The following is a 12,487-nucleotide window of genomic DNA, read 5'->3' as shown; positions in this document are numbered from 1 at the left end:
CTTCTAAAATGCCATACAACAGTTTTGGTTTTTGTGTTGTATGATCTAGGAAGATATTGCGGGAGGTTTGGATCTGCCTCCAAATGCCGCTCATTTCCCACCCAAACTGAAATTTTGATTGCACATAGCTGGCGCTTCCCCGCCTAGCTGCCTCAACTTAAATTTAATGTGTGTAGAATCAGATGACAGAACTTCACTCATGTGTTGTTTGATTCATGAAAATAAAAAGAGCAGACTTCTCGACCTTTGACAACTTAATTAAGTTTAGGCTAGCAACTTTGTTTCCCACTTCCTTTATTTTCGGTACTTCAAAACACAATGAAAACGCAATTTCTTCATCAGTCTTCTTTTCTCCCCGAAACACGAGTACCTTCTTCTTCATCAACAGCCAACCTTCGTCCGACTCAAAATCAAATCCCTTATCCAATCGAAGCGCTCAATGGATTTCACCTTCTCTCCACTGAAACCTGCATCCCTCAAATCCCCAATTGTCAACTCCTCAACTGATTCACCACTCCTTGTTACTGCACTAAAACCCTAACTCGCTCTCTCCAACTCATTCGCGAGCCCCTCGTACACCAACACAATTCCCGCTTTGTGGCCTTAGCCTATCATTTTTAGACTGCCACCTTATGTTCATCTCTCTCAGATCTCAACTCCATCTGCTAATTTTTCCCCGGTGGTTATTTCTCTCCCAATTCAGAATAATGGCGAAGCAATCTGAAGCCAGAAATCAGAGAATCTGGGCCAGGGCACCTCATCCAGATAGCTTTCCTCGTTGACCAGTATCTCTCCGATAACAGGCTACATCAAAGCCTGCTTCGTTTTCCAAACTGAAGCCTCCTCGCTCTTCTCCTAGTCTTCGATTCGAGAGGTACCCACTTCTTTTTTCCCAATCAATTTGGACTAAAATCTTAAAAAAAAAAAAAAAAAAAAAATCTAATTCAAGGTTTTTAATTTTGGGTGTTTAATTTGTTTTAGGTGTCAAAGAGCTTGCCGAGTTTGTCTGAGATTTTGATCAAGTACTTCGCATTGAAGGAGCAGAAAGTGTTGGACCATGAGAAGGTTCAGGTGGAGCAAGAGAAGACCAGGGTTCAGAAGTTGTTGAATGGGTTGCAAAACTCGATAAACATTTACAATGCCAGTGGAAACCCCCAAATCTCCAAAGTTTCGGATGCGGCACCGAAACAGATGCACATGGCTCCTCAGTCTCGCTTATCTAATTGGTCTTCTATAGGTACAATCCTAACCCCATCTGCTTGTATGTGAGAAAATTTAATTGAATTGAGAATATAGATGATGTTGATTCGGGCATCCGAGAGCTAAAAAGTACCAATTGAACTTGTAGATGCTTCATTTATGCATAAACAACCTATTTGAACCCATTGGTTATCAAATAACATAATTTTACAAATCCGGAAGTTACTATCTGTCACTTGGTGACTTGGCTGAGAACTTAAATTTCCATATTACTGGATAGCTGTTGTATTAGGCCAGGAAATATGAAAGTAACATTTCTTGAAGTTTAGTTGTGTTTAGTCTCAACAAATTTATGAGGCAAAGAAGTTTAAGTGAAATTTCACTGCATTCATTTGTTTTTGTGCCTTGTTTTCATCAATTTGTTTGTTGTTACCAAATAATTTGGAAAAGGGCAATAATTTCCGAAACAAGAAGAGGAAAAAAGCCTGGTAACATGAAACCATAAATGTAGTACTTGGTAGGGATGACAGTGAAGATTAACCCAAGTTTACTCTTTGATAACATATCAACGTAAGAACCATGAATTGGTGAATCCAAAATTGTTCTTGCAATGAGTCACATGAATATAAGAAAATAGAGGGATTGGTTACTGGTTAGTGAGACTTCCTGTATAACATATGTATAAATGGTGATTATTGTAATAGCTCAAAATTTAGTCTTGACTTAATCAACTCCATTATAACGTCCCGAACCTAAATTTACCAGTTTACGAGTCTTTCGATGGGTAAACGACATTTACATTTACTTTTTGACTCCGTTTTGACATTTTAGGGGGCCCTAAAATTTGGCTTTTTGTTCGGGTCAAAATTTGAGAAAATGTTCTTCATGAAAGTTGGAGAGGACGTTAAACCGAGTTCGTGGACATGCAGCACATTAAAATCAGAGCTGTAATGAAAAAGTTATATAAGTTGGAATGTAATGGCAATTTTGTAAATTGGGGGATTTTTTTTGGTATATGGGGATTTCCCAAAGGGGAAACCCATTATTTTCGGGGGCTTCCATTTCTGGAAGCTGACGAGAGAAAGAGAGGGAACTCGAGAGAGAGAGGGAGATAGCCGGCAGTGGGCTTCCCGGCCTCACCATCGGCGTTTCCGGCCACCCCCGGTGGTGCAATCGGGCTCCCATGGATGTCTCACCTTCCTCTTCCTCCCTGTGGCCACGATGCATGATGATAATGGCAGAATTCGGCGTAGCAAGCTTGATTTCCGGCGAGCACGTTATTGGTTCTCCAGCCAATTCGTGATTTTCCGGCCATGTTAGACGACTCCACCGTCTGGGCTTTTTAGCCCCTTCCTCCACGGTCCTAATCCACCAAGTTTCATGTTCCAATTCAGCTGGAGGAAGGTGAATCGAAGATTTGAGCTAAATTTGGAGATTTCGGATTTGAGGTAAATTCGACCCTATAGACTTGAAATTGAACTTGACCACAGTTATGAAAGACGCTTAGAATGTTGAGTTGATGATGTTGGTAAAATTTGGTAGCCAGATATGGTGGTTGACCGACAGCCCGTGGGGCCCAGGCGCAGCTGCTTGTGGCGGCGCGTGAGGGTGCGTCCGGCCGTTCCTGGTGAGTTGTTTTAGTCTATTGAGTAGTATATATTGTTACGAATTTATGGATAGGTGTTTGGTGGAAATTGGAGGAGGTTTGGATATTAATCGTAATTTCCGAAGTTCAATAATTTGGTTATTGATTTATGAGAATCCCACTATCAGATTTCTCTCAATTTTGCCCTAGAAACCTTCAATTAAAGAATGGTGCAAATGATAAAGTCTTGGTTTAATTAGAGAAGAAATAGAAATGTTAATTTATAAGGATTTGATGTGGGAATCGTATTTAATTTCCAGATTGTTATTCACGAATTATAATTGTATACAGGGTGACATGCTGAGCTACTGTTCGACGTAGGAAACCGGTTGCGTGGTCGCCAAAATAGTACTGTGAGTGGACATTTATTTTAAATTAAATGTGCATGCAGTATATTATTATTTTCCGATTGAGGTTTAATTTATTATTTGAATTATTGAGTATTATGACTTTATGAGCTTGATTTCTTGAGATTTATTATGCTCTATGAGTTACGGGATTTTTAGTGGATTTCCTTCCCGAGGGCTTTCAATAGATTTTCAAGCTATTTATTTATGAGTTATTGAGTTGGGAAATGATTTTCGGGAAGTGACTGATTCAGAAAATATTATGAGAATTATTGATTTCGAAGATCAGTTTTTATGATGATATACAAGTACGAAGGATTTAGCAAATATTTGAGCATAATTAAATTATCGAGATTTATTGAGTTTTGAGCTCCGCACTTATCAGCCTTGAGTTAGATTGAGATTTCTTTCCGAAAGCATTTATTGATTTACAGAGTATTTGTTTTTATGCTTTCGAGGATTTATTGAGATTTGAGTTAGCGAGATAATCATGAGTTATGCTTTCGGTGAATTGTTAATGATTTATTGAAGTAATATCGAGTTTCTTTCCGAAGGTAAGTAATTGAAAAAGGTTGTTTCCAGTTTATTGAGGAGTCTATCAGTCAGCGCATGCATATATTACCTAGTTGGAAGTCCCTTCTAGGTAATAGTCTGGTTGGCAGTCCCTTCCAGACTACAGCCCGGTTGGCAGTCCGTTCCGATGCTTCACCTGGTTGGCAGTCCCTTCCAGATGACATGAGGTAGTTAGTTGGCAGTCCCTTCTAACTACCTGTGGTTAGTTGGCAGTCCCTTCTATCCACCGCCTCCTGTTCCGGTTGGCAGTCCCTTCCGATACGTCATCTGGGTGGCAGTCCCTCCCAGATGGCATGAGATGACTAGACAGCAGTCCTTTCTAGTCATCAAACGAACCTCTTGAAAATGATGTTTTAAAAAGGATTGAGGATGAGGTTTTAAGAGATTGCAATAAAGATGATGATTAAAAGTATTTCCAAGATTGTTACTGCATGCGAGGTTTTAGAGAATAACTTGGGAAAGCATTAAGTTTTACATATTCATTCGAAATTACTTATTTTTTTTGTCCTCTCACTCTAACGGTTTTTTTTAAATGTTTTCCCCTGGGCCCTTCGATTTTAAATGCCTAGTTTGCAGGCCAGTTTAGCTTGAAGTCGAGCGTACATGGGGTTGAGGCATAGCTGTCATAGCATCCGCATTATAAAGTATCAGTCATTTATCTTGTATTCTATTATTTTGTACACCTGTACATTAGATTTACTCTGATAACCTATGAGATTAATATTCTTAAGTTCAGAATTGTTTGTGAAATGGGAGATGTTGTGTTTTGGGGAGCATGGTGGCTCCAGGAGAATAAGGATGGATGATTTAGAAGTGTAAATGTTTTTCTCAGGTTTTGGGTTGTCCATTTTTAGGGGAAGTTCTGTCAAATTTTTTGTAGAATTTCTTCTAAGGTGGGCCCCGCAGGGCCTCTTCGGATTTTAGGATGAAATCGGGGGTGAGTCCTGTCACCCGTTGTGAATCTATTATCGCAATGTTTAAAGAAAATTAGCTAGTATACTAGTTCCATGCTTCCTGTCAAAATGGCTTGGAAAGACAAAGCTCCAAGACTGATGTCTTGCACAACATGAACTTAATACGGCTTTAAAGAAAAGACTCTGGAATTATTGTTGCTACAATAGTCAAGTTGTTGTTTTCAGATTACATGGTCTTTATTTTTTTACCTTTATTTTTTTCCGATGAAATAGACTTGCCGAATTGGCATGCATTGGATTCCTCCTTTGGTTTTTGTTTATACCATTTTCATTTTGCATTTTAGATATGTTCATTAGATGATTACATATAATAAAAATGAGACATATTGAAAATGTTTTGTTGGGCCCTGCGGAAGGCAAGGTCAGGATGGTGTTAAAGGTGGAACCTCTTCCAGATGGATCTGGCCATTTCTTTAACCTCAGTAATCCTCTTTTTCCTTGAGATCTTTGTTGTGAACATTACAAATTTACAAGATCTTGATGTTAATTTGTCCCTCCATAGAACACAAAAAGGTAGACACAGCTTACTATAATGTTTCCTTTCTATATTTGTTTTTGTGACTATACTTAAATTTTTTCAAGTGTGTTATAGGCATGGGTCAAAGGCTCAACCTGGATTCCAATATTTGATGTTGGTGACGAATTCGATGTTGGAACTCTTTATAGAAAGATTATGGGATTCACTATGGGTATTGTGCTATCTTGTCTCTCTTAACTATGATCTAGTTTTACATTACTGCTATGCTTTATGCTTTTGATTTCGGGACAATTTTTGTGGCTTCCTAATGAATAGTTGAAATAATATATTTACAATATGTTATGGGTGAAGGTAGTATTCCCTTGGTTAATCAAATGGCTTTTGACTTGAAACTTATCATTGCTTCTTATTTTTGGTTGTTTTACTCCACAATGTTACATTCTTTTTTTTGCTTTTCTGTAGGGGGTTGGTGGAGTGGTGTGCCTACATTGACGTATAACAAGTATGTCAGTTTTGGAGTCACTTCAATCAGTTTAATCAGTGCCATGGCTTTCTTGCTTTTCGTCTTAATGTTGTTAGTACTGCACGAGTTAAGTTCATTGATTACATAGATTCAGAAGGGTATGAAATAGAAATAGAACATTGCAATGGATAGAACTTTTAATTGTTGCTTCACATGTGCATGGTTGTTCGGTTATATTATTAAATGGAAGTGTTCTTTTCTCCATCTCTATTGTTTATTTTAAGGGGCATATGTTTTCAGCAAAAATCAAGTGATGGAATAACTTGCACATAATTATCAGTGCGATCAATTCTTATTATTTCTGGCATGCTTACATGGGTGAAGCCTCTTCAAGTTTTACCAGCCTTTTTACAGGATACCAACATGGTACTGCAACCTGTTAAAGGCTTCCTAAGCCAACTGAGTTGGCGATGAGATCTTCTGCACTTATTTTATAAATTCATCAGCATGTGATTTGGCCTTGTAGTTTTAAAGCATCTTTCTTTGTTTTTATCATATTGAAAAGTAAAGAAAGAAAGTCCTTGTAGAACTCTGCTTTGTTTCTTGTTGTTTATACTTTGATTTAATCACGGCCTTATGGTTGCGAGTTTTACCTGTCAGTTGCCTAAGTTTTTCATTTGTGAAATTTAGTTTGGAGTTGGTTCAATTGTGTTACTTTTTCCATCGCTAAATTTCACCCTATTATTTCCTGATGATTGAAGTAAGGAATTGTTTGACTGAACCTTTGCTTAATTCTTCTACTTTACTTGTTTGTCTAAAGATTGTAAACCCTGTATGGCTCTAGCTTTTGGAAAATCTAGAAATTCCATGGAGGTCAATTTGGAAAAAGAAATTAGAAGATCTAGGGCTAACATTAACTAAAGAAGACCTGTAGAGTGTGGTTGATCTAATGGAGCCATATGGTCAGATAAGCAATGGAATAGAACTTCTAAACCCTCCTCTTGAGGTAATAAGTTATCTTATGCATTTTGTTTGTAAATTAACATTGCTTTACTTATGTAAAGCTAATACTGTGCATCATTAAATTCTCTCATCTCATTTGTACATTAAATTCTCTCATCTCATTTGCTTTACTTGTGTAAAGCTTATTCATTTTGTTAAAATAGGGATATTGAGCTTCTAACTGGGAATGTTTTGTTAATATGAGCTTCTTTAGCCTCCATACATCTGTTTGTTCTTTTTAGTTATAATATTGTATTTGTTGTCTAGAGTTGGTTTTTTTTGCTGTACTGTTTTGCCTTTTCAGTTTGGTTGATTACTCTATATATTTGTGTTAAAATATGCCCCTCTCAAAAAACATCAATTCCCTTTCTATCTTGCTGGAAATTTAGAATGAGGTAGTGAATTACAATTTTTACTTTGCATTCCATAATCTATCAAATTTCCCTATAAAGGATAAATATTGAAGTCCTAACATGTTCTCTTTGGTACGGTCTACTACTTTAAGCATGGGGAATAACCATGAGTATGATATGGCAGTTAAAGTTGAAAAGGTATGACTACTATGACTATTATTTTGTTCTAAGCAATTACTCTATGTTGATAACTTTCCCTAGTAATGCTTTCTTATTTTGTAGATCAATGATTTAGCATATTATAAAGCTAAAGAAATGCTCCATCGAAATGAGTGGTAGTAGCCAATACACCCAAGCGAATACTGATCAAGTGTGAAATGAGTGGGGGAAGTTTGTTGTCAACACATATGTGCATGAGTCATGAAGTAGCGCGCTTGTTGCTGGTCCATTTTTGCTAAGGAAAGCATCTTTATTTGTGCTTCTTTGCTGGTACATTGTCATGCACCATGTGTGACATGTTTTGGAACAATATATGTGTATTAGCTTTTTGATGTCCCAAGTAGATTGGCATGCACTAGAATGCTTTTCTTGTGTAAAATGTTGGTTTCAATGAATGGGAAATGCATCCCTTTTGCTTTTGAAGTTTAAAGTATTAGTTATATGAATCATTTGATGGTTTGCAATGTTTGTATTTAATAGAGTACTGTTCATTTGGTAAATGGACCAAATGAATGCACAATCTAATTCAGGAATGGGATGTTCAAATGATCACACAACAGATTAGATATAATGATCATTGCCTGTTGTCTGAATGGCCAAAAATGGGACAAAAACACATTGTAATCAATCATATCACACATCGGTTTTTAAGGAATCAGTGTCTTCTGATTTATACTTAGACAATAGAATTAATTGAACTCTGTTGTCCTAAAGTTAATCTCACAACAGATATAGTCCAAGAACTGAAGTTTGAAGATCAATCAGACAACAGACAAAATAAAAAAATATTGTTTGACACGCTTAACATACAACAGCTTAAAACTGGCATTGTTGTCAAAAGATAGCGCCTCAACTGCTGCGCTTGGCATCTGCCGAGCTATCACAAAACAGTTATAACACATACCTGTTGTCTGTGTGTTTCTCACACAACTGTGTTCCACCATTGTCTAATTTTTCATCAGACAACAGCTCACTCTATAATGGTGAGTCTCTAAATCCCACAACAGTTTTTTGCCGTTGTCTGATAAGATTTTTGGTGTAGTGCCCCCATGAGAATCTTTTGCATTTATTTGTTCATTGTAATTATGCACAAGGAGTGTGGGGTGCGGCGTCGGTGTCACCTAGTACTCATGGAGTCCTTAACTTTAAGGATTTTATGCTCTCATTGGTCAATGCTCTCTCTAGGGAACAGTTTGCTCAAGCACTCATGATAATATGGGCCATTTGGAAGAATAGGAACACACAGTTGTGGGAAGAAAAGAAACAAAGACCAATGGATCGGAAGTAGCTATGCTTAGCTTGGGTTGGTATAATGAGTTCAAAAAGGCCAATGTGGTGGAGAAACCTGGAGCAATGCAACGTCCACAGCGTTAATTGGGAAAAGCCTGATGCAAATTGGCGCAAGTGTAATTGTGATGGAGGCTTTTTGTTGCCCACAAAAAATGCTGGCAGTGGCATTATTTTCCGTGATGAACATGGGCAATTCTTAGTTGGAGCATGCAAGCCTTTTCATCAGCTGGCCTTCCCTTTTCATGCAGAGCTGATTGCTTTGTTGGAGGGTATGAAGTTGGCGGAGATTATGAGGTATGAGAAAGTTGTTTTTGAAACGGATTGTGCTCTGCTTGTTCAAGCTTTGTCTCAAACTGAGATTGATTTAGCTAGTATGGGTTTGCTGCTAGAGGAGCTTCGTGATATTATGCGAAGGCATGGTGAGTTCCAAGTAGTTTACACCTCTCATGAGACGAATAGAGTAGCTCATTTACTTGCAAATCATGCACTGCATTCATGTGAGAGTTAGACATGGTTTGCTTTTGCTCCCGAACTTATAAGGGATGTCATTCTAAGTGATTGTGAGAGTTAAACATTGTTTTAATGAAATCCATGGCCAACTTCAAAAAAGAAGGTATTGCAATTTAGGATTCTTTTGCTATTATTTATGGTTACAAATTAAAGTCTCATATATCTGCAAATAACCTATATTTAATGGTACCGACAATTTCGCACATGGACTTATTAATTGTGAAATTTTACAAGGGACACTATAAGAGAGCATTTGTCAAATTTGTCACTCCCCTTGCCATACTGAAGTTCTCCGATGCCTTTTTCAGTGTGCGATATATGAGAGAGCATTTGAATATAGAAATTTTGCTTCTAATTCCTCAGTGAAACCGGCCGTATTAGAGAAAACTCCGCCTTAATTACTTGCAAATGGAAACCAGAATTTGACGTGGCGGCTTTCCAGGAAGCCTAGCATGTTGAGCCAACAAATTATCTAGTAGCAGAAAGTCTCCTTTCTCCCATTTGATGTTCACACAGTTCTCCTCTAAGATTTTCTTGTAGGTTTCCACTGCCGACTCTGGAAGTTTGGTACCATCCGTGAAGCTTATGCTGTCAGAATCTTTAGGAGCGTAGCAAAGAATAGTGTTGAACCATACCCTCTTTCCCCCATAGCTTCTTATTGGACATACTGGTCCAAAGAGGAGCTCTAACAGTCCTTCTTCTCTAAATTTCACCTCACGGCATAGAAACTTTTCTTTTGCTCTACAAGAAGAAACCCAATTATGCATGTAGTAAGCATATAAACACCATATGTGTATATCAAGTACCTATAGGTAGTTTTCACTATTGTCTTATTTTGCTAGAGCTGGATCTAATTGTTCAAGCATGCATGGGTTTTATTGACAAGAAAGCAAGAAAACAAAAAATAGATACACATTACTAACTAAATCACAAATTAACGACACAAAATCTCTAAATCTGGACGTGCCTGAACCCAATTATCAAAATCACAAGCAGGAGCAAAAGCCCTAATAATCCTGCTTATGCTCATCAGTGACAACTGACAAGGGTTGTCTCTAAGAAACTATATATATTAAAAATTAATATACAATGTCGATAGGTTTCAGCTAGACTAAACATGCCCATCTCCTGTATGTATACATGTATATATGTGTGTGTGTATTACAATCCATTGAATATAGTATCAATAAGCTAGCCAAGACAGTACAAGTACGTACTTATTTGGTAATATTGTAATTACTTGTTAATATTCTTCTACATACTAGAAAGAAAAGTTTGATACCTCTTCTCAGCTTCTGCAAGATCTCGAGTGTCTAGGATCCATTTCCATGGCTCATTGATACCATCAGCATCCTCAGAATCATATTCCGTGGCCAAACTTACTCTGTGGACAAAACCTATTGTTGAAATTTTAGAGACGAATTCAGGAACTCTCTCTTCCATTTGATCAACCACAACCTGACTAGGCAGTATAGATGTTTCTCCACCCTCCGGGGATGGCTGCAAACAATACAAAAATATCTTTGAAGGGACTTCCTTCACCTGCAATAACATTGGTCGGTCACATCAAATTTAGTTTATATCAAATAAGAATTGATAGGATATACCATAAAAAATAATGATATGAATCGCAATACTTGCTAGATATATAATCATGCGCTTATACGTACGCAGATCAAGAGGCTAGTATTTTAATTATAAACCAAATAACCACAGATTTTGAATTAGGAAAACACGTTAAGTAGAGAATGTTATCCGGATTTGTTAGACTCTTGTTTTCAGAAAAAATATATATAGTATCGATGATCATCGACGTACGTGTATCAATAATCTGATAATCCGAACTTCCAAAACACAATATGGTGGTACCTAGCTAGCTTGCACCAATTAGCTTGACTAGGCTTTCATTTTAGACAGGTTGAATAAGCTAGCTAAGGATTAAATTCTGTAAATTTCATGTTCAAAAAAAAAAAAATCTGTAAATTTTAGTAATCGACAGGAACATACCCAAGCCATTTCGTGATGGAAGGTGATGAGTTGAGTGACAGGAGTCGCATTTGAAGTATAAACTCTCCCTCCCACCAAATGCCTCAGAATCGGCCGTGGGGCCGGTGCCGAGTAAGTCATGTTTTCCCATCCAAACGCCTCGACCACACGCCCGAACTCGTCCCCGCTCTTCAATCCGAAACCCTTGAACAGAATGGCAGAGTGAGCCTCGAGAGTCTTGTGCAGCCACTCTCTCTCTTCCTTCACCATCTCCGCCAGCTCATCTACGCCGTCAGTGCTCATCTCCGGAGGAGGTTTCAGTGTCTTGGGAAACACCTTGCCTCCAAACTCCTTCTCTCCCTCTATCTTTCCTTCCACAAATCTGTGCCCCATTTTTTGTTCTGAGCTCTAGGTATCTTTGGTTTTGTGGAGACGGGTATGTTACTGGTGGGTTAAGTAACGTCTGTTTATATAATGCTTGGCTTTGGTGGCGTGCATACATGTCTTTCTAATGACACTTGTATCCACATAAGAATGAAAGTGACAAATAGAATAAAAGGTAGTGTCCAGCAATGAACTGAGTTGTACCCATTGATATGACGTACGCCAATTTAGAGTTTTCTTATGAAGCTGGAATAAGAAGCAAATGGAGGAAAGGAGTGGTATCTGAATTGAACTATATATGGTGTGATGATGAAGAAGTGAGAGTGAGAAAGGAACGAGGAGATTGAAGCACGCAACTTATAAAAGTAGGAGGAGAATAACCACTCGCTAGCAAAGCTATACAAAGGGAAGAGAAACAATTAGAAAGGAAACTTCGTTTTGGAAAAGACAAAAGTGATGGGAATTGTATACCGTGAAGATCAATTGGATTTGGATCAGAGATCAATGGCGCCATAGACATGGTGGGTGGGTGATAGCACTTCATTGAATGCTGTAGGAACTAGCAGGGACGGTTGCATTGTTTCTCACTTTCGCCCAATACTGTTTGTTTAAAAGAAGACTGATAGACCTTTCAAAAAAAAAAAGACGACTGATAGATATTTCCTAAATAAACGTCTGTTTAAGTTCAAATCACTCAATTGTTAAACAAACATGTCTGGATGGTGTAGTCGGTTATCACGCTAGTCTCACACACTAGAGGTCCCCAGTTCGAACCTGGGTTCAGACACTTTTTTCTCTCTCTAAATCTCTCATTTAGCTAGAATTGAAGAAATGGTTCTTTTCTCTGTCTTCGCTCTCCTCTTTCTCTTCATTTCTTCACTTGTTCATCATCGTTAATATTTTGTTTCTCCTTTCTTTACCCTCTCGATGGAAATAAAAATGCTTCCTTTCATGGTGATACTCAATGGCGGAGCCAGGTTTCAATTTAAGGTGGGACACTGATGAAATATGAAAACTTACTTTAAAAAAAATATAAAAAGAGAAGCTAAGAATGTGAAATTTA

The 12,487-nt window shown here is 37.8% G+C and overlaps 1 protein-coding gene and 1 non-coding gene across 2 annotated transcripts; one reads left to right on the top strand and one right to left on the bottom strand.

Annotated features, from left to right (window-relative positions):
- Positions 1 to 9,146: 9,146 nt before the first annotated feature.
- LOC112188731 (clavaminate synthase-like protein At3g21360) lies at positions 9,147 to 11,493 on the bottom strand. The gene is made up of 3 exons (XM_024327908.2): positions 11,062 to 11,493; positions 10,337 to 10,596; positions 9,147 to 9,795 (listed from the first exon to the last, which is right to left on the bottom strand). Exons 1-3 carry the CDS (start codon positions 11,431 to 11,433, stop codon positions 9,453 to 9,455), a joined length of 975 nt encoding a protein of 324 aa, XP_024183676.1. The 5' UTR covers positions 11,434 to 11,493; the 3' UTR covers positions 9,147 to 9,452.
- A 644-nt stretch (positions 11,494 to 12,137) lies between these two features.
- TRNAV-CAC lies at positions 12,138 to 12,211 on the top strand. The gene has a single exon. It is a non-coding gene; the product is annotated as a tRNA-Val (tRNA).
- The last annotated feature ends 276 nt before the right edge of the window (positions 12,212 to 12,487 follow it).

The sequence above is a fragment of the Rosa chinensis genome, chromosome 2 (assembly GCF_002994745.2).
Source record: "Rosa chinensis cultivar Old Blush chromosome 2, RchiOBHm-V2, whole genome shotgun sequence".
Classification (NCBI taxonomy): Eukaryota; Viridiplantae; Streptophyta; class Magnoliopsida; order Rosales; family Rosaceae; genus Rosa; species Rosa chinensis.
This window is presented reverse-complemented; position numbering and strand designations above follow the sequence as displayed.

Bases quoted from the DNA above. Each gene is read 5' to 3' on its own strand.
- LOC112188731 (XM_024327908.2), bottom strand. From the start codon at position 11,433: ATGGGGCACAGATTTGTGGAAGGAAAGATAGAGGGAGAGAAGGAGTTT. The intron at 10,597-11,061 runs GTATGTTCCTGT...ATGTTATTGCAG, and splicing joins TCCATCACGAAATGGCTTGG to GTGAAGGAAGTCCCTTCAAA. The intron at 9,796-10,336 runs GTATCAAACTTT...TTCTTCTTGTAG, and splicing joins CTTGCAGAAGCTGAGAAGAG to AGCAAAAGAAAAGTTTCTAT.